Genomic DNA, 27,937 nt, shown 5'->3' with positions numbered 1-27,937 from the left:
CGCGGGGCAGGGCCCAGCCTGGAGCTAACCAAGGAGCAGTCATTTGCCCTGGCCCCGTCCCAAGGTCCCATGGGTGCCAAAGCCTAGAGGCCAGGGGATTTGTGTTGCCATTGCAGCTTCCCAGCCCCAGCGGCACGTCCCTAGGCTCTGCCAAGCGGGGGTGGGCAGCTGGCGGCTCCCTGGGAAGAAGGGCAAAGCAACTGCAACTGATCCCTGTCGTGCTCTGTCCCCAGGGTGACAGAGCGCAGACTTACTGCGAGCTGGAGAGCGTCTTGTGGGGAGATGACAGCCGCCTGCAGTGCGGTGTCGTGAACCGGCTGATAGCAGAGGTGTCCCGTGACCTGACAGCTGACCAGGTGAGATGGTGCTCTTGGAAGGCGGTGGGAGCAGCCTGCCAGGCATTTCAGGGAAATCTGGAGCAGTGCAGACAGGTTTTTCTGGCACTGGGGCCCAACAGAGGCTCCCCAGTAGCCCTGAGGGACAAAGCGGCTGGGGAAATGCCTGCCTGGGCTAGGCGGGGAGCAACAGCCGGGGAGCTGCTCACCTTCCTTCCCCAGGGGACCAGAGGTGGCAGCCGCCCAGCCCCAGGCACAGCTGTCCCCAAGGGGTGTTGTGGGGGAGTAGGGGCCATCTTCCCAGTGGCTCCAGCACACAGATAACGTTAGAGCTGAAGCCCCGTAGCCGGTGCTGGCTGGTTCACATATTAGGGTATCACAGGATGGCTGAGGCTGGCAGGACTGTCTGGGTCCACCTGGTCCAACCCCTGCTCCAGCAGGGCCACCCAGAGCAGGCTGCCCAGGACCGCGTCCAGGCGGCTTCTGAAGATCTCCAAGGAGGGAGACCCCACAGTGTCTCTGTGCCAGTGCTCCGGCACCTGCACCTGTTCAGCCCGTCCAAGTGCCTCAGCCTGTCTCCCGGGGGGCAATTCACCTGAGCCTCTTTTTCAGGGCGTGACGGAAGACACGAAGATGGCTGCTAGTGACGTCCTGGTGGCTCTGGCCCGCTCCCACTTCAGCTTTGTGATAGCCGAGCTCCAGGCCCAGCTGAAGGCCCCGGGGGAGATCTCCAAGGAGTTCGTGCTCATCACTGTGGGCAAACTCTTCAGCACCTATGGTACGGTCCAGCACCCCCATCCTCCCGCTTTGGGCCAGTCTGTGATAGCTGGGGAAAGGGATCCTTCCCCTCTCCACACGGTCCGTGCTGAGCTGGGGGGCACCGTGGCTGCAGCGCCTCTTCCCTCACTGCCAGTGCCAGCTGGGGGCTCTGACCGTGGCCACTCTCCATTCTCTTCGCAGCCCTGCAGTGCATCCCCTTCATGCGCATGATGCTGTTGGGCCTGCGCACCGTGGTGGGCCAGTTAGGGAGCAGCCGGATCCTGCGTGCCGCCTGTGGTGGTGAGTGGACCCTGGGGAGGGGCAGGGGCAGGGCAGCCCTTGGCACCTCGCTCCGGTCTCAGAGCGGGCGTGGCGGGCCTGAGCCCACAGTGCTGCCAGACCTCGGCCATCCCAAAACGTTGGGGCACCTGGAAAGGGTGGGTGAAGGCCACGAGGTTTCTGTGGGCTGGAGGTGAAGGTGCCCGGGAACTCCTGGGTCCCTTTGCTGCCTTCCTGGGCTTTCCTCCCGGGTTAATGTCCCTGTGCTGATGGGCAAAGATTTGGGAAGGGAAGGGCAGGGGCTGCAGAGGAAAATGCTGGAGACTGTGAGGAAAAGGCGTCATGTGGAGGACAGAAACAGCGTGGCGTTGTCATCCAGACACCTCGAGCACACAACTTGCCCTCAAACCTAGATCTGCTCCTGAGCTGAACCCGGGCGAGCCTTGAACTGTGCTTACAGCAGGCTGGCGGGGGGGTGCCGCTACCTTCCCTGCTACAGGCTCCTTTTTCTCTTCTCTTGGTGCAGTTCTGGAGCAATGGGCGAAAGGGGTCAACATTTACATCTGCACCTGGAAAGGATGCCCCTTGCCTGCCACGGAGAAAGAGCAGATATACGAAAACCTTTCCCAGGTGTTCTGCTCTGTGGCAGGAAACTGGCTGGACTGCCAGGAGGAAGAGGTGAGGACTGCTGTTTCCCAGCTGGGGATGGCAGCAGGGATGCCCCCGACGGTGCCTCTGTCTGTGCCCAGCGGGCTGGCTGCAAAAGGCCCCAGACTGGCTCTATGCCTGGGGCTGGGGGCTCCCTGCGGGGAAGCAGCTGAATCCCAGGGCATTTGGGCAGGCAGGGTGGGGGGGTGAGGGGTGGGGAAAACCTCTCTGCCCTCCAGAGCGAGCCCGTCTCCTGCAGGGCAGAAGGGAAAGGGGAATGGGGAGAGGGAGAGGGAGAGGGAGAGGGAGAGGGAGAGGGAGAGGGAGAGGGAGAGGGAGAGGGAGAGGGAGAGGGAGAGGGAGAGGGAGAGGGAGAGGGAGAGGGGAAGTCGTCTCCGTGGGCAGGGCAGACCTTCAGCCTTTGACACTGGGCCTCCCCGGTTCCTCTCCAGGACAAGCAGGCCGTCATCAGGGCCATGACTCCACTGATGTGCATCCTCCTGCACAAGGAGGAGCACCGGGAGCAGGTCTGGGAGCAGCTCCTCTGGCTCCTGCACCAGTATCGAACGGTCCAAGACACCTCCAGGGTGACCAAGGTGAGGTGTGGCACAGGGCCTGGCACGGACGTGGGGTCTGTGCGAGTGGCACGAGGGCTCGGGGATCTGTGGCATGCAGGGAGGAGCCAGGGAGCTCCCCTTAGAGAAAGATGGAACAGGGAGATCAATGGAGATCTGAGGCTCCCTGGGCTCTTCAGGCAAAAGAAGAGCAACCGTGATGGGGCCAGGAGGGAGCCGAGAGTCAGTGGGGCCCATCTCTGGGAGCTGAGAGGCTTTGCTACCACCTCCGTGGGGGCTGTTTGCATGGGGAGCTCTGTTCTAAGGTGCAGGGCCATGTCCAGTTGTATCTGACTGGGGGGGGCGGGGGGGGGGCGGGGGGTAAGAGGCCTGATGGGTAGGAAATACCTGGAAACATTGCCAAAAGAAGGCTCTGTTCAGAGAAGAGACTCCTAGTGCTGCCGTGAGGGGAGGGTGAACAGGAAGCCCTGTGCAGGAGCACTGGGGACTCCCCTGACCTCAGCTGCGCACAGTTTCTCCATTCGCAAGTGGCTTGACATGGCTTTGGCCCTTTCTTCCTCTCTTGTTCTCTTGCAGAGCCTCATTTATTTCCTGGAGGCCTTGGAGCAAGTTCAGACCCTCATCCCCAAGGGCAAGTGTCTTGCCATCAGCAGTGTCGTGTACAACGAGGTAAGGGGAGCCTGCACCCACGCAGCCACAGCAATTACCTCTTGGCTGAGCCTCGGGAGGACTCCAGAGCCCCGAGACTTTGAAGGCTGCTCAGCCTTGGCTCCTGGGTGGCTCCTGGGTGCTCCAGACCTGTGCGTGTGTCCCTGTGGACGCTGTGGGGTGGGCTGGGTTTTGGCTGGGGGTCCTCTTCCCACGAGTGCCCAGGGAGATGAGAGCTGGCAGCGCCGTTCCTTTTCGGTCCCTCTTGATGCCGATGTGACTTTCTCCAATGGACCTTGTTCCCACAGCTCACTGACGACACCAAAGAGCACAGCCAGGACCATAAGGCAGAGCTGACCCAGTGCATCCTGCTGCAAGGTAAGGAGAGGAGATGTGGCGATGCCCCGTGGTGTCCCGGCAGCTCTCTCCCAAAGCTCAGGAATGGGTGTAAGCTGCTTGCTAATGCAGGATGGGATTTCCTCCCCACAGCTCGGATCTGCCCAGAGGAGACGATCCTGTTCCTGGAGTCCCAGCTGAGCCACGAGAGGGAGGCCGGGCGCGTGGCAGCCCTGGGTCTGCTCGGTGCTCTGGCACGCTGTGACGGTCAGTACTGCGGGGTCAGGGCTTTGAGGGCTCTCTTCCGCCCTCTGGGCTGTGCCTCCACGCATGCCTCGCTGTATCTCTTGCAGAGCCCGCGATGACAGAGAAGCTGCCCCAGGTCGTGGAGGCTGTCAAGTGTGTGTGCAGGGACCCCAGCACCCGGGTGAGCTGCTTTGGGAAGGGACTATGCCGTCGGGGTGGTAGAGAAACCTTTTCCCGCAGGGCAGAGCCTGGCAAGACTGTACTGGAAGGGCTCTGACCTAGACAACCATTTCCCCGCTCCTTGGTTACTGGAGGGCTGATGGCGAGAGGTGATGCCGCTGCCAGCATGGGCAGGTCCCCGTGTCCCCGTGCTGTGCAGGGAAAATGCACGGCCTGGTGCTAAAGCGTGCCCTGACCTCAGGAGAAAAGGCTTCTCCTACATCCTCGCTGTCTCTATGCAGGCCGGAAGGGCTGCCCCGGTGAGCAGGTGGCTTCCCTTTGGCTTCGGAGCAGGAAAATCATAACCACAATTGACCCCTGGCAGGTGAGGAGGGCAGTTCTGCACTTCATCAGGGAGCTGCTCAGTGCCAATGCCCAGAGCTGTTCAGCGTGGGACGCTGTGGGATACATCTTCAGCGAGTTCAGCCAGAGCTCGAGCAGAAGGGTAAGGCCAGTGTGCAACATCTTCCCTTGGGAGATCTGCGCTGCCAGGAGGCTGGCATGGGAGCACTGGCGGGGCCACGCCTGAGCCTTCTGGGTCAGGAACTGAGAGCAACCGGGGGGTTCCCAACATTGTCTTGCAGGCTGCAGGACTCCTGTCTGCCCAAGAAGCCCAGGAAGAAGGAGGTCTACAAGGGCTGTGCATGGACGTCCTGGGGTCACTGGACATCTCTGTGAGAGGGATGGCCAAAGTAAGTCATACTCTGTCCTGCGGCTGCTGCTCCTCTCCTTCAGGCCGTTTGTTCCTAGACCCCTTTGCACACCCGAAAGCTCCCCCCCAGTGTGCTCTGAAGTGCCCAGGGCTCAGGGAGATGCACACCATCCTCTCCATCTCTGAGCTGAGGCAGAAATGCTGATGGGCTGAATTGTCTCATTGCCTACATACAGCTCCTGTGGCCGAGGCTGCTGATATATGTGTTGCCGGCCAAGTACACGGGCATGCTGATCCCCCTCTCCCGCTGTCTCCGAGCCCTGGCTGAGAGAAATGAGTTAACAGCAGCGCGTGAGCATCAAGAGCTGGATCCCGATGTCCTCAACTCCCTGTTGCAAGGTAGGAGTAGAAACTCCCCCAATGAGCTCTGCTGACCTCTGTGTCTGCGTCCTGCAGGGACGTCAGAGTGGCAGGGCACAGTGTGGCTTGGCATCTCACCCAGCATTTCTTTCTCCCCGCAGAGACAACGCTGACGCCACATACCTTGCTGGCTCGCCTGCTGGTGAGTAGTGGGGCCCTGGGGAAAGAAAGAGCTTTTCTGGACAGGGCAGCGATGTCCAGAGAGGCCGGGGCAGCGATGCTTTAGAGGCTGGTGTCAGGAGCCCTGGGGAGGGAGCAGCGTGTCCTGAGTGTGCCACCTGGGGACCCCGTTCCCTTCCCGTGGCTGAAGCACGATGGGCGCAGCCATCAGCTGCTCCTTGGCAGCCGGGGTAGCGCCGAGCTGCTTCCTTCATGGGAGAAGCCGCAGGTCTTGCGGCAGAAGTGACCCTGCTTCTCTGTGCTCTCTGTACACAGGTGGTGGCGGGGTCTCCTTTTGCGGGCAGTGAACTCCAAGCTGCTGCCTTGCTGGTGATGCAGAGCCTCCACAGCAGGATCCATGGAGCTGTGGGGGCCCTGTGGAACACCGAGATTCCCCTGCTGCTGCAGTACCTCAAGGGTAAAGTGCTGGTGGGGATGGAGAGGCAGGGGAGGGAGGGGAGGGCATGACAAGTCAGCTTCCCAGCATGGCTAAGGGAAATCGTTGCCTGTTGCCCAGTGCTTGTTCTGCTGCCGTTTCCCTTCCAGGGAGCCAGCACTGAAGCTGGGGGGGGGGGGGGGGAGTGGTCCCACAGCGACCCATTCGTCCCGGCGCATGGATGGGGCCCTTGCCGTCCCCTCGGACAGCATGCTGGTCTTGGTGGCACCTCCATGTCCCTGCTGGGACGGTGCTTGTGGGGAGGGACAGGAAGGCTGCCTCTGGAGGGGGTGCAGCCACCAGGTTCCCTGGGCCAGGCCGGGTTTGCAGCAGCTCTTCTTTTGTGGCTTGATCCCAAGCAAGGGCTTTTTTCTTCTTCCTACTTTCTAGGAGAAAACGAGAACATCCCAGACTCTGCAGAGTGGGAGCGCCATCTGCTGAAGGTACGGCAGCCTTGGGAGGCATAGCATATAGAGGTGGCATTTCCCAGGTGGCAGGGGCGTTTCCCAGGCACCCTGCGCCTCCTCCTGCAGAAGGTGCCTGCCTGCCTAGAGGAGTCTCTCCCCACACGGGCCACAGCTGAACGCGAATGCCCTCATTTAATGCCACTCTGGCGTGGCCGTGTGCCTTGGCACTGCCTCTTCCTGCTTGTCCTGAGCCAAAGGGGTGTCAAAGGAGAAGAGCGCAGGCGGGTTAAAGGAGGGAGGGTTGTGGTGAGGTGGGGCGAGGGACTGTCCTTCCAGGCAGCTCTCCCCCAGCAGGTTCCCGGGACCTGGGAATGTGGGAAACGGCCCTGGCAAAAGGCAAAGAAACATTCGCTTCCTCTCCTGTTCTCTCCTGTAGTTCCTGAGGGCATCACTGGAAACCATCAAGGACGACGCCTGGATCAAGCGCCTGAGCTGTGAGCTGAGCCAGCGGCTGGACAGCTCTCCCAGCGGCTCTGGGGAGAAGGTCAGTTCCCCGCCCGGCTCTCCCCTGGCAGCGCAGCCACGGGGCGCCCGCCTGCGGGGCTGGGGCTGCAGGCGGTGCTCTGCGCTGCTTCCCCAGCCCTTGCCCCCCAGCGGCCTTTCCCTCCGTGCTGAGCGGGGCTGGCTAAAGCCCATCCCTGCGTCCGGTCTCGGCTGCTCCCCGTGCGCTGGGGCCTGTCCTGGTCTGGCCCCGTTCCAGCATGCCACGCTGTTGCTGCATCTCGGGCTCGGCTTTTTCCCTTCCAGGCTTTCCTGTACAAGGCTCTTGGGACAACGCTGGGAGCTTGTCAGGAACTCCCACACGTCCAAGAGAAGCTGCTGCAACATCTGAAGAAAGCAAAACCTGAGGAGCCATCTGAGGCCCAGGTGAGTTTCCCTGGTCTGTCCCTGGGGGAAAGGGCTTCTTCCGGCCCTGCTCCAGGCCTTTTCCATCTCCTCATCGCTGCCTGCCACTGTGGCTGGCCGTGACTGAACGTCTGGGCCTGTGCCAACTGTCCCTCGGTCTTTTGTTGCAGGGAATCATTTCTCTTGTCTGCCAAGCCGCCGACAGCCACTTCCGCCTGGCCTTGGAGACCTTCACAACGTTTGCTGCCACACTGTGCAACGCCCAGTGTTTTGGGGCTTCCAGACGCAAGAAGGTGAAGCGTTTGGGGTTTCACTCATTGGCTTTCTTCCACCTTCTTTTCACTTCTGCACCAGTAGCGGCCAAATCATGGCAGCTGCATTTAGGTTGCCCCTAGTGTAAGAACCCCTCGAGACCTGCGCTTCGAAGGGGACCCCCCGCAGCTGGGGCCCGTGGGGTGTCTTCGGAGAGGATGGGGTTTTGTGCCTCGTGGATCCGAGCTGCAGCGGCTGCTTGCACACAGCCCTGTTCCCCTGACCGAAATGCAGCGTGACAGAGGCTGCGCCCTTCCGGCCCAGCCCCATGCGAGAGCCCGGCCTGCGGGCTCGGAACAACTCCTGGCCCCAGAGCTCACAGAGAGCTGGGGGAGCAGCTTGAGGAGCTGCCAGGACGTGCCCGGGGAAATAAGAAGCTGGTGCAGGGGCAGGGCAGCTCCTGCCTCGGGAGCCCAAGGGGCATCGTGGGGTGTGGGGGGCCATCGGGCAGACGTCTCACAGCATCTTTACCAACGCAGATGATCCGGGCCAGCAGGAGAGCTCAGGCCACTTGCAATGCTGCCATGCTCACCTACAGCAGCATGGCACTGCGTGCCTCCAAGGAACAACTGCTCGCCCACGTGGAGGCAGACATCGTGGGCAACATCCTGCTGCTCTACATCTCCAGTAGCCAGGTGAGAGCTCGGGGCGTGCAGGGGCAGGGATGCTGGGTGCCCCAGCTCCAGTCCCTCCGCGCTAGGGCATACTGAGATGGGCCGTCTCTTTCAAAAGGTCCCCCAAGAAACAGTTTGTCCCAGCATGAAGATCCAAGCCCTTCCCCTAGATTTCCCCCACGTGCACATGTTCCTCTTGCAGCCCGCGGACCTTCATCCAGTTCAAAGTGTTTTCTTCTCTGCTGGGCCTCAGAACTTGGAGAAAAATCTCGCCCTGGTGCAGAGCATCACCGAGGTCGGTTGTGCCATCCAAGCTGTGGGTAACTTCGGCAGCTTTGATCCCGTCCTGCAGCACAAGCTGCTGCTGATCCTGCAGGTGAGTGCCCAGAGCCAGAGCTGTCTTGCAGGGGAGTTTTGGGCCATGCCATGAGGCATGAAGGTCTCCCTCAGCTGAGTGGGAGCTCCTGAGCTCCTAGAGCCATGTCCCCAGCTGGTGGGGCCGTTGGGTGCTGGCAGTCAGTGGCCATGGCTGGGCAGCCGCTGGGGAGCTGCTACATCCTGCAGCGCCTCTGTGGGAGCTGCAGGAGTGATGGAGCCAGTGTCTGGTAGTAGCGCCCGTCTCTGGGCAGGGTGCAAGAGCTCTCCTATGCCCAATGCCCACTTTGCAAATTTCTCTCTGGGACTTGCAGAACTTGATGAGGAAGACTCTCTGGGAATTCCCGGCATCGTCACTGCACCTGAAGGTGATTCTGGCCCTGGAGCAGTGGAGGTAAGAGCGAGGAGCTGCGGGGGCTGTGAGGCGGGATGACGTTCGTCCTGTTGGGGAACTCCCAAAGGGGGTAGGGGAAGAGGAGCAGCATCTACAAGAGGGAGGGCTGGTCTGTTGTGCCCAGTGACCTGTAGGGAAGGTTCTGGGCGGGGAGAAAGGCTCTGGTCCTCCTGCCATCTGGCAGGGAAGATAAGGAGCCCCAGGGTCTCCCTCACTTTGGAGCTGGGGGGTATTTGCTGCCGGGGAGGAGAGAGCAGCTGCTGGAGCTGAAGGCAGCACTCACCGCCACAGGCTAGGCTGGTTGGATTTGGGGCGGTCGATGAGGACAAGACCAGATGCCATTTGACCGTCTCTGGAGAGCGCTAGTAACTCTTCTTTTTTTTTTCTCTTCCTTTTTCCCCTTGCCAGCAAGCTGAAGATCTCTTTTAGCAGGAAGGAAATTTGCAGCCTGCTGTCTGACTGCTGCCAGTCCATTCTGCCACTTCCTTCAGCGGATGAGCAGATGGAGGAGATAGGGAACGCGGAGGTGGCATTGCTGCAGCTACAGGTACCTTGCTGTCCCTTCCCTGCCCACATCTTGGTCAGGACCCCACCCCCCAGCACAACCTGTGCGCTGGCAGCAACCGTGATACCGCATCTCTGTCCCTCTCCTCTGCTTCCAGTCTCTGCACATGGCCACGAAGGCTCTGGGCCGGCTCATGGCAGTCCTGCTCAAGACAAAGCCAACCACTGTCGTCTTCGTAGACATCGTCCACGTGAGTATCCATGGGGCGGTGGGGAAAGCATCCCTCCTGTCAGTAGTGGGGACCGAGATCTGGGGCCCCTGGCGAATTAGCAGAGGAGCAGGAACCTCCTGCTGCCATGCCAGGTCACTGTGACCTCAGGGAGGCAAAGAAATGGGCCCTGCAGGGGGGAGAGCCAAGAGGCATCCCTTGGCCGGCTGGAGCAAGGAGATGGCTGCATGAAAAAGCTCCTGGGTGGGGGCAGGTGTGTCTGAAGAGAGTGGGGCAGTGCAGGCAGCAGTGCCAGTGCCCACTCGGTGGGGCCGCGGGGCAGGCCCTCAGGAAAAATGCCAGGAAGGGAGAGAAATGGAGAGGGATGGCGGGAAGGGAAAGATGCCCCCTGTGAGACAGAGCTGTTCTGCCCCAGGTACTGTGGCTCCGGCTCTCCTCGGACAATCCGTGGGAGCGCAAGAGGGCCCTGCAGGTCTACGCCCAGCTGCTGGCGGATTGCAGAGATGGAGTCACTTTCCAGGTGAGTAAGGATGCCCACCGTGTGCCCGTGCTCCCTGGAACCACTGGGGCCTGGAAGGGGAGCTCTGCCCAGCTGTGCACGGGCTTTCGGGTCCCCCAGCACTATGGGGTGGCCCCTCTGCCCAGTCCTGGCTTGAGTGGGGCACGGGTGGGAGATGCAAGGGGGCGCTGGGGCCGCCTACAGCCTTTGTTCTTCCTCTCCCCCATGCAGACAAGATGTGCCTACGTGCCGTTTGGCTCCTTGGCGGGATTGCTGGGGCCTCTGACCTATGACCCCGTGACCAGCTCCCGCCAGCTGGCCGCTACCTGCCTCAGCTCCCTTCTCCACATCCAAGGTGAGTAGAGCAGGCGCCTGCCGGCCCTCTGTGCCCCGCCTGGCCCTACCAGGCTCCCAGGGGCTGGGCCCTGCTGCCAGGAGGGAAAGGAGAGGCACGGTGCTCGGCTGCTGTCCTCTCCCCACCCTGTTCGTCCTCCACCTCCCCAGCCACCTGGGGAGGGATCCTGGCAGAGGACCACCCAGTCCTACCTGCCAGCAGCGTTTCCTGCAGCCGGGGGCACTCAGGGCCATCCCCCGCTGCTGACAGCAGGACGTAGACCCCTCAAGTGAGGAGCGTTAGGAAGGAGGGAGCTGAGCTGCAGGCCCAGAGCGTGAGGCGATGGATTTTGGTTCAACCCCTTTCCAGCCCCTTGAGAAACACTCTCTGTACTGAAGGAAGCTGCTGGATGGGGCACCAACCAACCCCCCGGGAAATCACGTCGAAGGCAGTTCTTACCACCTTTTCACCGAGCAGCATCTGTCTGCGCAGAGTAGAGTGTGGGCCTCCCAGAGACGCTGGTGGCCTGTGTGGCAGGAGGAGAGGCAGCTGCAGGGAGCAGAGGCCTGCAGCCCCTGAAACAAGCACCGCCAGCTTGTCAGCTGCAGAACCTGGCAAGGGACATCCCGCTGCACCGAGTTAAAGACTAACTACCCTGGCTTCTGGTCCCCCTTCAGCAAAGCCCGGGAACGGAAGTTCAGTTTCCCTAAGTGTGACTCCCCTTTTCTCCCCATGCTCGTTCCAGCCAAGGCCACGAACAGGGTGTTCGAGACAGACGACCCTGCGAGCTGGTGTGAGGGGCTGAGTAATCAGATCGCCACATCTCAGCAGCTCCAGACCTCTGTCAAAATTGGAAAGGTAAAGAGTGCCCTCAAGTTTGCATTAAGTTCTGAAGAGCTGGAGCAGAGCCGTGACAGGATCTCTCCTGTTTCTTGTTTCTTTCCAGATCGTTTGCAAAAACTTCCCCAAAGAACAGGCCACGGACTTCATGATGGCCATCAAGGAGACCTTCCGGCGTGCCAGAGGAAGACGTGTGCGTGCTGCAGGGAACTGGATGATCACCTTCGTGAAAATATGTGGAAAGGACATTCTTCCAGACGTAAGAGACATTTTTCCGCGACGTGGACTTTCTCGTTTTGGCTGTCGCACCACACATCTTGCCGTTTGTGTGCTAAAGAAGCTCTCGGTGCAGAGCCAGGGCTTGGGCAAGGTGGTAGGGGTGAAATTTCGCCTTAAAGCTTGAAAGCGTGGCAAGGGAGCAGGCGTGGCTCATGGGCTGAACGTCCATGTCCCCGCAGAAGCAAGGACGTACCAAGACATTCCTTCTCCCCTGCTTCTTTCAGGTGCCAGGAGTCCTCTCCATCCTGCACACCTGCACATGGTCCATGCTGCAGACCTCGTTCATGTACTTTGTGCACGATGCGGTGCTGATCCTGGCCCGCTATCACGAGGAGCTCACGATTGATGTCATCATCCAGAAGTTTGTGCCTATGGACAGGTATGTGCACTACTCCCTTTCTTGCTGGGGTCAGAGAGCCGTAGCTTGTCTCCACTAGGGTGATCCAAGTGAAGCAGCAGCTCCTTTTCCTACACCAAAATGTCTGAGGTGTGCTCGTATCGCTGGTAGGAACCGGGCATCTTCAGCCCAGCTGCTGAAGAAGAATGAGGTGAAGGCATCACAGGTAACAGAGCATATGGGCTCATGGTTGCACATCTTCTCCTTTGCAGAAACACACTGGAGCTGTGGAGGACTCTGGGGAAAGACAGCATTGGCATCTGTGTGCTGAGGCGCTTATCCGAGAAGCTGAAGAGAGTGGGAGACGACAGCTCCGAGCCCAGCTCGTCCAGTCGCAGGCTGGAGGACCACCAGCCTTCTCCGGAGTCCTTGACTGTACGTTCAGTGGCAGGGCTTTGCGTCTGCTCCCCCACACAAAGTCCGAGGCAAAGGCGTTGGGTGCCCTTTGCAAACGTCTCTGGACACTGCCAGGACGCTGTGCTGGGGCGTCTCCGCGTTAGCAGTTCGGGACGGCCGGGACAGCCGCTGCTCCCAGGCTGCAAGGCTGTCACGGATACGGGACGTGCAGGCAGTAAAAGTGCCCCAGGCAGCCAGGGGGCCGGGGCTGGTGGCAAAGCTCTTGTTTAACAGGTGGTTCTCGGTCTAATTTCCCTGTAGGTCGCCTGTGCCATCTCAGAAGTGGTGTCTGTGCAGGCCGAGAAGGGGGTCCAGAGCTTGCTTCCCTCCCTCCTCCCTGGGCTCCTGCTGCAGGTCAGCGAGGCACTGGGGGAAGAGATGCTGTTTGCGCCCCTCAGCCCCTGGAGAGGGCTCTCTGAGGATCAGCGGCGAGAGGACAACGTGCGCAGGTCAGGAGCGGGAGGAGCAGGGAAGGGGGGCCTGGAATTGCCTAGGCAAGCATGTTTGTTTGTTTCCTGTCCTGCTTCCTAGGCATGAGGCCACTTGAGGCTGCAGATTTGTTTTTTTCCTCCCATCCCCGTTTGTTTGGGGTTTCTTTTCTCTGTTTTTCGCTCGGGCAGGCTGTAATTATTGCATGATGGCTTGTCCAAAGTTTGTTTTCCTTACGGTAGAGATGTCTGTGTGCTGAGGGTCTTCCTGCGCGGTGACTTCCAGGGAGCACGAGCACAGCTGCCACATCCTCGTAGGGTTTGTGGCCCAGCTCTGACCACAGGCAGATGTGCTTTCCTGCCCTAGAGGCCCTGCCGGTGTAATTCATGGCCTGTCAGGGTGCACCAACCATTGCACTCAGGCGGTGCTGCCTCCCTGCGGAGGTTCGAGTGGTCAGGTCAGTCCCCCCACAACATAACAGGGCACTTTGCCGCAGGGTGCTCTTTCCTCCCCTTAAGGCCCAGCTGGGGGGCCCCATCCCGGGAATTCTTTGTAGCACCGCGCTCTGCCCCTGCTCCCGCTCCTCAAGGGCAGGAGAAAGCTGGGGCCGTCTGTAGCCTGCAAGTCCCTCTGCGCAACGTGCTGGCAGCAAGGGCCCGTAGGGAGGGCTGTGGGTGCCTGGCATCGATTGAGCCTGGGGGCCCTGGGTTTTGTCCTTCTGTAAGTGGCTTGGGGCATTGCCAGGTCTAAGAAAGACAGTTGTTTTTTTGCCAGCTTTACAGACTTGGCGGCTACACAGCGTTGCTTCAGTTGCCTCTCCCTCGATGGAACTTGGGATGAGTGAAGAACCGGCTCGTAAAGCTGCTGAGCATTCTTGCTCTGCTAAGTCTTCCCCTCCGGAATGCTGCTGTGATCTGAGACTCCTCTGGCTCTTGTTCTTTCACCAGGCCTTTTTGCGAAACTCTTATGTCAGTGCTGAGCAAATGCACTCAGAAGAACTGGCTGACGCCGTCCTGGATGCAAAAAATGTCGGCGATGCTGGAGAGCCCCCACACTCATGCCGAGGGCATGTGCCTCCTGACGAGGTGAGAGCCCCAAGGCAGCATCTCACCACCTTCCTCTGGGTGGCTGCGTCCAGGGCAACGGCTGGCGGGGACCTTTCCTGCGTGCTCGGGGAGCTCTGCTGCAGGACAGAACAGCGCCTGTGCTGGAGGAGGGGAAGTCCGGGGTGGCAGCCTGCAGCCTTCCCGCCTGACCAGGCGTTGCCTCTTGTGCTCTTTGTGCAGAGTCCTGGTCCGTGCGCAGCTCATCTCACAGGAGCTGATTGAGAGCTTCTCCCAGTGGCTGGACTGCCCATCAGCAAACCTGCAGCTGACGGCCATGGCTTTCTTTGCTGAGGTGAGGCACTAGGAGGGCAGGAGGGCTCCAGAGGGCTTTTCTTAAAGGTATTGCTGCTTGGGCTGCCTCTTTCTGTGGGAAGAGATCAGAAGAAAGCGTCGCCATCGAGACTCGGATGGAAGCTCCTTTGTTCGAACCCTGTTTGTGTGCTGTGCCTGGGCTGAGGTTGTGTCCTGACTCTCGTGGATGTGTTGCTCTATTGTAGCTGATGAATGACCCGCCTATCGAGGGGAGGAACGTCCTGAAGATTCTCAGGGTCTTCACTGAGAAAGCACAGCACCGAAGCAGCACCATAAGGCAGATGGCAGTGAGAGCTCTGGGCAACGCAGTCAGCAGTGTGCCCATGGAGGTGAGACGGATTTTCCTGTGCTCTGACTGGAGCCCCTCCCTAGCAAGACCCCGGGGGAGAGCTGCTTCGAGAGCCTGGACAGAGCGGCAAAGGCAAAAACAGGGCTCTTTCCTAAGGCCACGCTCCTTCCCCTGATGCCAGCAGGGCTGCCAAGGGAAAATTTGGTGCAAAATGTCAGAGTAACAATGCTTCGTAACAGACCTGTCAGCCACGTAAAGAGCAGCTCTTTGAGGCAGGAAGAGCCCTAAGTCTGTGCGTGTCTTTGGCTTTGCAGGTGCGAAAGCACAGGAGACCTGTTGTACAGGTGCTGCAACAGAGCCTGGCGGACATTGCCTGCCCCGAGGTGGTTGCAGAAAGCATGGTGGCGCTAGCTGAGTTCGTGAGGGTGCTGCAGGCAGTGAACTTGGGATCGGCCTTTGAAGCCATCGCCAGGTCCACCAAGATGTTCTTCGAGTCTGTGAGTGAACCCAACTCTTTCTGCCGCTGGTCTGAGAAGTGGGGGGTGGGCAGGGGCCTGCACGCGCCGCGTGGATGGCCTCTGCTGGCTGAATGTCTGCTTTGGCCTCGTTACCCAGCTGACAAACGGGTTTCTGGGTTGCAGGAACTAGAGTACCTTCGCTACTCGGCCTTCCGCCTCTATTCAGTCCTGGCCTCCTCAGCCTCGATCAAGCGGTCGTTCTTCGCCGGAGAAGTGGCAGAAACATGGGTCAGCCTTCTCCTGCACCTCCGGGATCCCGACTTTGCAGTTGCTAGCGTAAGTGCCCTTGCAGCTTACTCCCAAAGCCACAGAAAGCTGCGCGGCCACGGCCGAGGCGTTCTGCCACTCCGGCCTGCTCAGCAGCTGCTGGGCGTCTCTGCAGATCCCTCCTAAAAGTGTTCACCGAGCCTTCCGCTGTGCTGCCCAGGGCAGTCTTACCAGCATCGCTGGCAGGACCATCTCAGGCCTCTGGTCCTTTTTCTGGCCACGTGCCTCTGTGCCTGCCTTTTCCTCCCGGAGCCGGTGCTCCCCTGGGAGAGGGCAGTGGGGAGCAAGCCCACGGATCCGGCCGCCAGGCATCAGGACTGGGTCGGGTGCCGGCCTAAGGGATGGAGCAGGTCCCCTCTGCTGCCGCCAGTGCATTCCCCTGCCAGCGAGTGCCCCTCGGGCAGCCCCCCGCCCAGGTGGAGCTCAGCAGCACACAGCTGGACGAGCTCCCTGGGTAGGCCCCAGACACTCTGGTGGAGGAGGAATGACGGCACAACTCTCTTTTTCAGATGTGCAAGATCACCTTCAGTCTCTGTGCTCCATTTATGGGGCTGAGTCGGGTGCAGGAGATCATCGATCTCTCCAAGAGGCTGGGTGCAAACGAGCTGCAGTATGAGGTCTGCAGTCACCTGGTAAGTAAGCTGTGCTCCGGCGAGACATCAGGGCCCTGCGGCCCTGCCCTGGCTCCCAGAGGGGAGTGTGCGGTGACGCATGCTGGGCTGGCTGGGACTGGGACATGGCCATCCCTCCTGGCCACCCGCTGCCTCTCACCTTCCCCCTGCGGCCCACCCAGCCAGCTGGCTGAGGGTCAACAGAAGGCATCTTCTCGGACCCACATGAACTTGTGCCTTCCTGTCTTTCCCTAGGCCAGATACGCCCCCGCCATGTTGGACAGGCTCCACACCATAGCCAGGAGAGGCTGCCTAGAGAACGGTCAGAGGCTGCACACATCGGCCGTCGAAATCCTTGGTGAGAGCCCGCACTGGAACTTACCACTCCCTTTCCCGACCAGAGAGCTGGAGGGGCCTCTGCTTTCTCTTTCCTCTTTCCTCTGGGCCCTGCCTTTGCAGAACAGGGCAGACAGGGTTGCTCAGAGCTTGGCCTGTGTGCAGGAGAAGCACCACACAGCTGGCGCTAGCAGAGTGGCCGGGCCCCTCACGGGGCGATGCTCAGATTGGCTCGCTGCCCCGTCCCGGGGAGGTGCAGGCAGCGTGGTGGGCAGCGAGTCCAGCCTGCCCCCCGCAGCCTGCCAGGCACCAGCTTGCTGGTTCATCCTTGCCGGGGCCTGCTCCGGAGGCTGAGCCACAGCACCCACCGTGCTGTGTACCATGGGCTCAAGATGGGGTAGACAGGGACACAGGGCTTTTCATTGCAACCTGCCTCCGAGTTCCTTAAAAAGCTTTAGCAACCATCAAGTTGTGATATTTAGAGCCTTGCACAGTGGCTCCCCAAGTATGTGTCCCAGCCGTAGGGCAGGGCGGGAAGCCAGGGCTGTGGAGCAGTGCTCTGATGTTTGCCTCTTTGCTCTGTACTTTAGATGACATCCTGGCGAGAAGAAGAAGAAGGAATTGAGGCTCCGTCAGATAGCAGGTCGGTTCACGTGGGGCTGAGCTCCGGATCCGCGGGTCTGGGCAGAGGTCAGAGCCCAGAAGCAGCCCAGCAAATGCCCGGCACCAGGGGCCGGCCAGCCAGGGGGGAGCAGCTCCAGGGTGGCAGGGGGGACAGCTGCCTGGGCTGGCTGCTCACAGCTCTTTCTGTCTTGTTGCAGCTTTCCAAGGCCTGAGCAGCACTGAGGACACCCGAGCGTGGCAGGCGGCAGACAAAGCCCTCCGTGACTGTGGCACACTGTGGGCAATAAAATTCCGCACGTGGTCTCACCGCTGTGTACTTGGGGAAATACAACTCAATGTGGCCTCACCACTGTGGACAAAGGGTCTTTTTCCCAGGGCCAGGGGGGGCACGCTGGAGCCTGTGGGGCGAGGCCTGGCAGGATGCACAAATGGCTTCTGAAGGAGTTGGCAGACCTCACCGTGAGGCCTCCCAGGATTATCCTTCAAATGTCACCGCGATCAGGAGAGGCTGCTGAGGACTGGGAGAAAGCAAACGTCGCTCCTGTCGTCAAGGTGGGCCAGGAGAGAGACCTGGGCACTGTGGGCAGGTCGGCCTCACCCCAGTCCTCAGGGATGGGATGGGATCGGAACCGTTTCCAGCCCTGTGCAGGACGAGGCTGGGAGGGGAGCAGCCAGCACGTGCGATGCCGGGGGACGGAGTGCCTCAGCTGCCTGACGGCAGCCACAGCCAGGCTGGGCGAGGGGAGAGCCGGGCAGGGCCCAGCGCACCGCCGCTGCTCAGCGCCTCTGGGCTGAGGCCTGCTCCCGTCCCCCTGCCCCGTCCTCCCACCCCACGTTGGGGGCAGGGCGCGAGGGCTGGGTTGCGGGGGGCTGCAGGAGCGGCCCTGAGGGAGCCAAGGCTGGGGCTGCCCCGGGCACAGCCTGCACGGTCGGTTCTGGCCTGTTCCAGATGGTGCCAGCCGGTTCCCCAATGGACCGGGAGGACTCCACCGGGGCACCCGGAGACACCTCTCAGAGAATCAGAGCTTGCGGCGCCACTGTGGCAGGGCGGGTGGAGCCCATGGCCGCAGCACCGTTACAGCATGCCGTAATGTTACGCCAGCCCTCCTCGTGTCCTGTGGCGAAGTAGGGAGTTATGGTAACATCCGAAGCGCAGTAGTGGGGCTCGACATCTGTTTGGGCACCTGGGGTGCTTTTCTATGTGCTACCTAAGCAATAATCGCGTTACCTAAGCACTAACCAAGAAGTGGGAGAGATGTATCCTGTACCTTAGGGAGTGAGCCAAGCTTGAGGTGGTTTATAGCGATCTGGGCAGCCAGAGGAAGTCAAGTTCACGTGACGCATGTGGAGAAGTTCAAGCACCAAGCTTGCACCAAGCACGCCATCGTCATATGCCAACTCATTGCCAGTAGCGACCTGGAAAGACAGAGAGGAGCACATGGATGAAATGGCTGAACAGCCCCTGCAGTGCAAAGACAGTCTCTTCCTCCCTGCAGGCTTGCACCTCAGCTGTGGAGAAACAGGGTAGATTTAGATTAGGCACTGGGAAGAAGTTCTTTACACAGACAGTGGTGACACACAGGAACAGGCTGCCCAGAGAAGCTGTGCATGCCCTATCCCTGGAGGTGCTGAAGGCCAGGCTGGATGGGGCTTTGGGTAACCTGGTCTGGTGGGAGGTATCCCTGCCCATGGCAGGGTGTTGGATGGGCTTTAAGGTCCCTTCCAGTCTCCACCATGCTATGATTCTGTGACTCTCTTGTCATTTTATTCCTAAACACTGGATCTCCTGTGCAGGTCCCTTGCTCTTACTTTGTTTTATGGCCAAAACAGCTTTCAAAAAAAATTTGGACTATTTTCTTCCCTTTCTCAAAAATTTCTGTTGTGTAACAGAATCATAACGAGCAGTAGAAAGTTTAACAAGGCCTCTACCAGAGCTTTCCTATAGGATACCAGCTCAGAGGTTCTACTACAGTTACTGCAATCCTTGGCTTTCCTAAGCTGTAAGCTTGACAGAAACATACGACTCCCATACAGCTAGAAGGGCATTAGGAGAAACATTTCTTACCAAGTGTTTGTAATACGGCTTTCATTCAAACGTTGAAAATTCCTGTGGCATAAAACTGTTATTAGGAGGGCTCCAGTCGGCATCTCCTAAGATCCTTGATGAATAAAGTAACTGGTAAACAAAATAATAGTGCAGACGTCTCATAATGCTTACATGAGTTCTCAGTGGTAAAAAAGCTGGTGCTTTATGGGTACCTTACGAACACAACATTATAAATTTCCCCTTGCTGCAAACATTACAAAGATATTGACCTCTGTGAATCTGCAGTAATACTGTGAAACATTTCTTGAGCACCTTTCCATCTTGCTATTACGCTGTGTCCCCAAGGTTTTTTTCTTGACAAACCTCTCCAAATTTGTTTCTACAAAACTCTCTTCCCTTAAGAAGAAACTGCTTGCCACCCCTGTCCTCAATGTGTACATTTCGTAAGAACGTATACTACTATAACCTGGATCTTAACTTTTTCCCCCAGGTTTCACTAAAGAGCCCTTTTCACACTTTGCACATTACAGGAACTCATCTTGGGCGTCTTTGGAAAACTGCTCTCAAAAGTAGTTCTCAACAAACGCTTCTGTGGTGGTTTTACTCGGATGGGTGGCTGAGCTCCACCACAACCGCTCTCTCACTCCCCCTCCTCAGAGAGGAACAGGGAGAAAATACTATGCAAAGGGCTTGAGGATTGAGATAAGGACAGGGAGATTGCTCAACAATTATCGTGACGGGCAAAACAGAGTAGGGAGACAGTAAGATTTTTTGCCTATTACTAACAAGCTAGAGAAGCGAGAAACAAAGGAAAGAAACCAAAGATGCCTTCCCCACCGTCCACCCTCTTCCACCTCCTCCCCGTGAGCGGCGCAGGGGAACAGGGGAATGGGGGTTGTGGTCAGTCTATGGCACTTCATCTCCACTGCTCCTTCTCGGTCACTCTCGTCCCCTGTGCTGTGGAGTCCTTCCCAAACTGATCCGGCGTGGGCTGCCCACAGGCAGCAGCTCTTCAAGAACTGCTCCAGATATGGGTCCGTACCACGGGGTCCATCCCTCAGGAGCAAACTGCTTCAACCTGGATCCCCCATGGGCAGCAGCTCCTGCCAGAGCTCCTGCGTGGTCTTCTCTCCACGGGCTACAGGTCTGGCCCAGAATCTGCTCTGGTGGGGGTCCTCCACAGGCCGCAGCCTCTGTCAGTGCAGGTCCACCTGCTCCACCGTGGTCTCCTCCACGGGCTGCAGCGTGGAACCCTGCTCCACTGTGGTACTCCATGGGCTGCAGGGGGACAGCCTGCTTCACCATGGTCCTCACCACAGGCCGCAGGAGACTTCTGCTCTGGTGTCTGGAGCACCTCTCCCCCTCCTTCTTCACTGACCTTGGCGCCTGCAAGGCTGTTTCTCATTCTTCTCATTCCTCTCTCTCTCCCAGCTGCTGTGTGGCAGTTTTCTTTCCCCCCCCCCCCCCCCCCCCCCCCCCCCCGTCTTAAATACGCTCTCACAGAGCACAAACAACATCACTTACTGGTTCGGCTCTGATAAGTTGCGGGGCCCTTACCAAACGAGGGGCAGCTTCTAGATTCTTCTCACAGAAGCCACCCCTATGGCCCCCTGCTGCCAAAACCTTGCCACATAAACCCACTACAGCTTCAAGACCTTGCAGACAAATGGGCAGGGAGTGCAGTCCCCATGCTGTAACTCGTCAGATGCCCAGTGCACGACTGCTGTTCATTCGCAGCAGCACACCCTCACAAGAACACTTACTGGTGGCAGCCTGGTCCAAATGGAAATGCTTTCTGCCATTATAGATCTCATGCCTGGCTGCAGGGGCGGCCCTGAGGGAGCCAAGGCTGGGGCTGCCCCGGGCACAGCCTGCACGGCCGGTTCTGGCCTGTTCCAGATGGTGCCAGCCGGTTCCCCAATGGACCGGGAGGACTCCACCGGGGCACCCGGAGACACCTCTCAGCGAATCAGAGCTTGCGGCGCCACTGTGGCACGGCGGGTGCAGCCCATGGCCCCGGTGTCATAAGGGCACGCTGTAACAGCACGCCATAGGGGCACGCTGTAACAGCACGCCATAAGGGCACGCTGTAACAGCATGCCATAAGGGCACGCTGTAACAACACGCCGTAAGGGCACGCTGTAACAGCACGCCAGCCCTCCCCAAGATGGGGCTTTGGGTCCCCCAGGGCCCGGTGGCGTGGAGTCGGCGTTTGTTCCCAATGTGCGTGTTTGATAAGAAAGTTACCGAGGCAGATGCTTACAAACTTAGCGGGTTGGCTCCTTGGCGGGATTGCTGGGCCTTTTTTTACATGTCTAGTGCTAGAAGTGAAAGACAAGAGAAGCCAGAAGAAATATAAAGCTATACTTACTGAAATTTCAATACATTAACATGACAGTATCCTAAACGTGTCTGCTGATGACGTAAGAGGTGCGCTTATCGCCCAAAGCTGCACGCTTTTCCTTGCCTTGTCAGCAGAAGGTGAGGTACTTTACTAGGAAGTCCTGCATACGCTGTTCAAAAAGTAGAGGCAGTTGCATAAAATGTAGATAAAAAACCTTATACTTGCCTTTCTCCTTATCTCTGATTTGATTTCCTGTTACAACAGTCACAAATCTGTAGCTACAAATATTTTTCCAAAATGATATATAAATTCAGAAGCCCAGCAGGTCTGACAAATCCTTTTACAGTCAGTTAATTTGTGAACTCTCATATGGTTTTATCACTCTGACCAGACACAAGCAGATTCTTTTAGTATATGAAAGCAGCTGCTGACAGGTGTTTATTGTTGCCGTCATCCGCTCTTAATATTTAGACTGCAAATTTGACTCCAGCCCGTCCGCCCTTAAGCAGCAGTAATTACGTCTGAAGTAGTGAAAGTGAAGTGAGACAGCCATTTGATACCTGCTGCTTTAACAGATCTTATATAACCTCCTGAATTACTTTTATTCTGTACTTTTCATGCCCCAGTCAAAAAGATGAGTGTGTTTAGGAAGAAGAGTAAAGGTTGGACATGACAATAAAAGCAATTCTATTGCACTATTGTGAGAGTACTACCGTGCATAAGATGGATGTTACGGTGCAAATTCCTGAAAACAAACAAACAAATAAAAAACCTTGGTGTTGTTTCTTTTTTAATTTGTGAATACACCAGTAAACAACATTCTTTAACTAGATACACTGGCACTGTAAAATAAAGTCTTGCTACTGCAACTGAGCAGGAATTAACTGTCTTCGAGGCGGGCCAGGCACAGCCGGTTCTGGCCTGTTCCGGATGGTACCGGATGGTTCCCCAATGGACCGGGAGGACTCCACCGGGCCAATCCAGGCAGCCAGTGGCACCTCTCAGCCCATCAGAGCTGGTGGCGCCGCTGTGGCGGTATCAAGAATATTAGAAAGAACTCTTTTTTTTGTTGTGATCCGTGGTTGAGCATACACTTGAGGACGAGAAGAATGTATGAAATGGTACTTAAAGCTTCAGAGTCTTTCTCAATCTGTTCTGTCAAAGCTGTTCCATTTTGTGCAAAACACTTCAGTATTCACGAAAGGAAAGCCTGGGACCTCCATATCTCAGATGAATATGCTCTCTACCAGGCTAGAGCGTCACTCTTATCATCCTTCTCTTTGGACCATAAAAATCAGTATGATGAAGAATGGGAGTCTAGTTCTGGTGATTTATTTCCAGAACATTTTTATATAAAATTGCCATCAGACTCTTCTTTCAGAAAGATAACCTGGTTTTGCTGACTGCAACAAGAAAAGATTTCTATTTGGGTTCAATGCAGTATCAGTATATATAGATATGTTCGTTCGACTTCTGATTTTATTGAGTTTGGTGCTTTCCTAAAGAAAGGTAGAGTAGTAGATCACAGAAATATCCTACCAAGTTTATTTTCATTAATGTATTAATTATAAGCATTATCTTCCTGAAGTAGTTACCTTTTTAATTTCAGGAAATTTTTTTTTTTTTTTTTTTTTTTGTATAGCTGGAAGACTTTAAACTGCTGTTTAGGAATACCTCACAAGAACACTCCTCCACAACTCACCACCCTCACAAGAACACTTAATGGTGGCAGCCTGGTCCAAATGGAAATGCTTTCTGCCATTATAGATCCCATGCCTGTTGCTTTCCTAACTTTCATCGGATTTACAAATACCTGTTCGTTTGCTTTCTTCCAGTACCATGCTTTGTACTGTTTATGTGTACGATTTATATGATTTATGCTGCTTATATACTGCTTATACTGCACTCTCCACTGGTTGCTACAGAGCTCTACAGTCTGTGTGCATGGCCTCAGGCTGGTTCCAGCCGGTTCTCCAACAGACTGGCCGACTCCACCGGGCCAATCGGGGCAACCGGAGACAGCTCTCAGCCACTCAGAGCTGGTGGCGCTGTGGTGGGGCGGGTGGAACCCGTGGCCACAGCGCCATAAGGGCACTCTGTAACTGCACGCCATAAGGGCAGGCTGTATCCGCATGCCAGCCCTCCCCACGATGGGGTTTCAGGTTCCCCAGGGGCCAGTGGTGTGGAGTCGGCATTTGTTCCCAATGTGCGTGTTTGATAAGACACTTACTGAGGCAGATGCTTACAAACTTAGCGGGTTGGCTCCTTGGCGGGATTGCTGGGCCTTTTTTTACATGTCTAGTGCTAGAAGTGAAAGACAAGAGAAGCCAGAAGAAATGTAAAGCTATACTTACTGAAATTTCAATACATTAACATGACAGTATCCTAAACGTGTCTGCTGATGGCTGGCTCCTATTTCCCTCTGACATGGGTGCCAGCTGTGGCCCAGTTGCTTGTGGGGCCTGTAGGAGGAGGACCCAGAGAGAGCATTGTGTCTATCTGGGGACATCCTGCTGCGATGGAGAGGCTGAGAGCCCTTAGCGGTGAGGGGCAGCGGGAGGGAGGTTGGGGGCTGAAGCAGGACCCTTCACAGCAGGCTGCTCGGGGCTGCATCTCCTGCGGAGATTTCTCTCCAAACTGGCCAAGATACTTGTCCCTACCAGCTCCAGCCCCCTGCAGCCAGCAGCAACAATGACACCTGCTCCGTTCTTTCCTTCCAGGTCTCTTTACTTGTGTGGGCTGCCGGCCCAGACGTAGACGTCGCCACAGCAGAGGCAGGGTGACGGGGCCTGTCCCTGAAGCGGCCCCGACCTTTGCCACTGTTGTGACTTCTCTGCTAGAGCGTCTGCAAGACGAGGAGGTGAGCTGGGGGCACCCCACCATGATGCAGTGGGGTTCCCTGGGTGCCACAGGGGGAGCTGTGCCTGTCGGCACCTCTGCCCTCTTGGTTTCCTCGTCCAGAAGCCCCGGCGCGGGGCAGGGCCCAGCCTGGAGCTGCTCAAGGAGCAGTCGTTTGCCCTGGCCCCGTCCCAAGGTCCCATTGGTGTCAAAGCCTAGAGCCCAGGGGCGTGTCTGCAGGCTCTGCTGGGCGAGGGTGTTACAGCTTACATCTCCTTGCACTATCCTTCCAGCGATCCTTGCCGAGGCGATCGCCTCCGGGGCAGACGCATTATGCAGCGGAGCGGGGGATCGGGACAGGCAGGGTTTTTTTTCCAGCATCGAGGCCACTCGAGGTAGCCGCCAGGCCCGGCAACGCTCACGAAGGAGGGTGACGAGGCGTAGGCGGAGCCAGCAGCACCCCCTCCCCGGCCGTTCAAAAGCAGCCCCTAAGGAGCGCGAGCGACCAGGAGCGCAGTGAACAGGGCAGGCAAACAGGGCGTGGCGTGTCAGAAGGGTGGGGCACGACAATTTGCGTGGCAGTTCGCGCAGGCAGGGAGGGCAGGAAGGGCAGAGCGCGGAGACCGTTCCCCCCCCCGCCCATACAAACAACTCCTCTAACGGCTGTCGACTGCTAGCTGGGCTGCAATGGTCTACACCAGGCAGACTGCTCTCTCTAGAAAGTCTGTAACCACCCAGACTGACTGCCTGCTCAAAAATGCGGCAGTTCAGGTCTCTGGATGCAGGGAGTGTCTGAGCCTGTTGCTGCCGTCTGAGGGAGGCAGAGAGACTGTGTGTGTGAGGTGCGAGCAGGTGGATGACCTGGTCCGGCTGGTGTCAGAGCTCAGGGAGGAGGTGGAGAGGTTGAGGGCCATCAGGGAGTGTGAGCGGGAGATAGACTGGTGGAGCAACTCCCTGCAGGGCCTGAAGGAGAGGTACCAGGGTGAGACACCCCAAATGGGGGTGGACCCCCTGCCCTGTCAGGCAGAGGGAGGGGACCTAGGAGTTAAGGAGGAATGGAGACAGGTCCCTGCTCGACCTCGCAGGAGATGCGCCCCCCTACCGCCCCCACCTTCCCAGGTGTGCGTACACAACAGGTTTGAGGCCCTAGAGCTTGAGAGACCGGTGGGTGAAGATGAGGTAGAAAGTCTACCCAGGAGGATACCTAGGAGGAGGAGGTCGACTCCATGCCTCAAGACTGCCTCCACCAAGAAAGACAGAAGGGTAATTGCTGTAGGCGACTCCCTTCTCTGGGGGACAGAGGGCCCTATTTGTCAGCCTGATCCTACCCATAGGGAAGTCTGCTGCCTCCCTGGGGCCAGGGTCAGGGATGTTGCCAGAAAGCTTCCCAACCTGGTTCGCCCCTCTGACTACTATCCACTTTTGATAGTCCAGGCTGGCAGTGATAATATTGAAGAGAGAAGCCTGAAGGCTATCAAACGGGACTTTAGGGGACTGGGACGGTTAGTGGATGGAGCGGGAGTACAGGTGGTGTTTTTGTCCATCCCTACAATAGCAGGGAGGGGTACAGAGTGGACACGGAAAGCCCACCTGATTAACACGTGGCTCAGAGGCTGGTGCCAACACAGAAATTTTGTTTTTTTGACCATGGGGCGCTTTACTCAGCAACCGGACTGATGGCTGCAGACGGGTCCCTATCTCTAAAGGGAAAATGGATCCTAGCCCAGGAGCTGGCAGGGCTCATTGAGAGGGCTTTAAACTAGGTAAGAAGGGGGACGGGGCTGAAATAAGGCTTGTTGGAGATGTGCCGGGGGAACAATGGCAAGGCCGGGGGAGAAGGCAATGGCCCGACTGAAGTGCATCTACACTAATGCACGCAGCATGGGTAACAAACAAGAGGAGCTGGAAGCCATCGTGCAGCAGGCAGGCTATGACTTGGTCGCCATCACGGAAACGTGGTGGGACCACTCTCATGACTGGAGTGCTGCAATGTCTGGCTATAGGCTCTTCAGAAGGGACAGGCAGCACAGAACGGGTGGTGGTGTGGCTCTCTATGTTAGAAAGTGTTTTGATGTTGTGGAACTCCAGGCTGGGAATGATAAGGTCGAGTCCCTGTGGGTTAGGATCAGCGGGAAGGCCAACAAGGCAAGCATCCTGGTGGGGGTCTGTTATAGACCGCCAAACCAGGATGAGGAGACGGATGAGGTGTTCTACAGGCAGCTGGCAGAAGTTGCGAAATCGTCAGCGCTTGTTCTCGTGGGGGACTTCAACTTCCCAGACATATCCTGGAAGCACAACACAGCCCAGAGAAAGCAGTCTAGGAGGTTTCTGGAGAGCGTGGAAGATAGCTTCCTGACGCAGCTGGTTAGAGAGCCTACCAGGGGAGGTGCCCCACTAGACCTTCTGTTCACAAACAGTGACGGACTGGTGGGAGATGTGGTGGTCGGGAGCTGTCTTGGGCAGAGTGACCACGAAATGGTAGAATTCTCTATTCTTGGTGAAGCCAGGAAGGGGACCAGTAAAACTGCTGTCTTGGACTTCCGGAGGGCTGACTTTGAGCTGTTCAGGACACTGGCTGGCAGAGTCCCTTGGGAGGTGGTTCTGAAGGGCAGAGGAGTCCAGGAAGGCTGGGCACTCTTCAAGAAGGAAATCTTAATGGCTCAGGAGTGGTCTGTACCCACGTGCCCAAAGACGAGCCAGCGTGGAAGAAGACCGGCCTGGCTGAACAGAGAGTTGTGGCTCGAGCTTAGGAGAAAAAAGAGGGTTTATAATCTTTGGAAAAAAGGGCGGGCCACTCAGGAGGGCTATAAGGCTGTTGCAAGGTTGTGCAGGAACAAAATTAGAAAGGCCAAAGCTCATCTGGAGCTCAATCTGGCTACTGCCGTTAAAGATAACAAAAAATGTTTTTACAAATACATCAACACCAAAAGGAGGACTAAGGAGAATCTCCATCCTTTACTGGATGTGGGGGGAAACTTAGTTACAAGGGATGAGGAAAAAGCTGAGGTGCTTAATGCCTTCTTTGCCTCAGTCTTTAGCGGCAAAACCGGTTGTTCTCTGGATACCCAGTACCCTGAGCTGGTGGAAGGGGATGGGGAGCAGGATGTGGCCCTCACTATCCACGAGGAAATGGTTGGTGACCTGCTACAGCACTTGGATGTACGCAAGTCGATGGGGCTGGATGGGATGCACCCGAGGGTACTGAAAGAACTGGCTGAGGAGCTGGCCAAGCTGCTTTCCATCATTTATCGGCAGTCCTGGCTATCAGGGGAGGTCCCAGTTGACTGGAGGCTAGCAAATGTGACGCCCATCTACAAGAAGGGTCGGAGGGTAGACCCAGGGAACTATAGGCCTGTTAGTTTGACGTCAGTGCCAGGGAAGCTCATGGAGCAGATTATCTTGAGTGTCATCACGCGGCACTTACAGGGCAAGCAGGCGATCAGGCCCAGTCAGCATGGGTTTATGAAAGGCAGGTCCTGCCTGACGAACCTGATCTCCTTCTATGACAAAGTGACACGCTTAGTGGATGAGGGAAAGGCTGTGGATGTGGTCTACCTTGACTTCAGTAAGGCTTTTGACACCGTTTCCCACAGCATTCTCCTCATGAAACTGGCTGCTCGTGGCTTGGACTGGTGTACGCTTTGTTGGGTTAAAAACTGGCTGGATGGCCGGGCCCAAAGAGTTGTGGTGAATGAAGTCAAATCCAGTTGGAGGCCGGTCACTAGTGGAGTCCCCCAGGGCTCGGTACTGGGGCCACTCCTCTTCAATATCTTTATCGATGATCTGGATGAGGGGATCGAGTGCACCCTCAGTAAGTTTGCAGATGACACCAAGTTAGGTGCGTGTGTCGATCTGCTCGAGGGTAGGAAGGCTCTGCAGGAGGATCTGGATAGGCTGGAGCGATGGGCTGAGGTCAACTGTATGAAGTTCAACAAGGCCAAGTGCCGGGTCCTGCACCTGGGGCGCAACAACCCCAAGCAGAGCTACAGGCTGGGAGATGAGTGGCTGGAAAGCTGC

The 27,937-nt window shown here is 57.5% G+C and overlaps 1 protein-coding gene across 1 annotated transcript; it reads left to right on the top strand.

Moving 5' to 3' along the window:
* Nucleotides 1–713: 713 nt before the first annotated feature.
* Nucleotides 714–19,253, top strand: LOC308194716 (maestro heat-like repeat-containing protein family member 2B). Its single transcript, XM_080590917.1, is given in 34 exon segments — nucleotides 714–1,319; nucleotides 1,830–2,051; nucleotides 2,474–2,923; nucleotides 3,032–3,526; nucleotides 3,529–3,622; nucleotides 3,734–3,847; nucleotides 3,934–4,007; nucleotides 4,371–4,490; nucleotides 4,630–4,737; nucleotides 4,934–5,096; nucleotides 5,219–5,259; nucleotides 5,553–5,694; nucleotides 6,103–6,155; nucleotides 6,556–6,663; nucleotides 6,927–7,046; nucleotides 7,196–7,409; nucleotides 7,453–7,475; nucleotides 7,580–7,972; nucleotides 8,070–8,327; nucleotides 8,641–8,720; nucleotides 9,129–9,475; nucleotides 9,870–9,974; nucleotides 10,012–10,308; nucleotides 11,033–11,145; nucleotides 11,234–11,386; nucleotides 11,631–11,785; nucleotides 12,016–12,178; nucleotides 12,461–12,648; nucleotides 13,576–13,713; nucleotides 13,915–14,026; nucleotides 14,232–14,375; nucleotides 14,650–15,129; nucleotides 15,630–15,752; nucleotides 15,987–19,253. Coding segments are annotated over 34 exon segments (6,576 nt in total). The 5' UTR covers nucleotides 714–968; the 3' UTR covers nucleotides 16,422–19,253.
* Nucleotides 19,254–27,937: the final 8,684 nt, after the last annotated feature.

The sequence above is a fragment of the Anser brachyrhynchus genome (genome assembly GCF_964034855.1).
Source record: "Anser brachyrhynchus genome assembly, chromosome: 4".
NCBI lineage: Eukaryota > Metazoa > Chordata > Aves > Anseriformes > Anatidae > Anser > Anser brachyrhynchus.
This window is presented reverse-complemented; position numbering and strand designations above follow the sequence as displayed.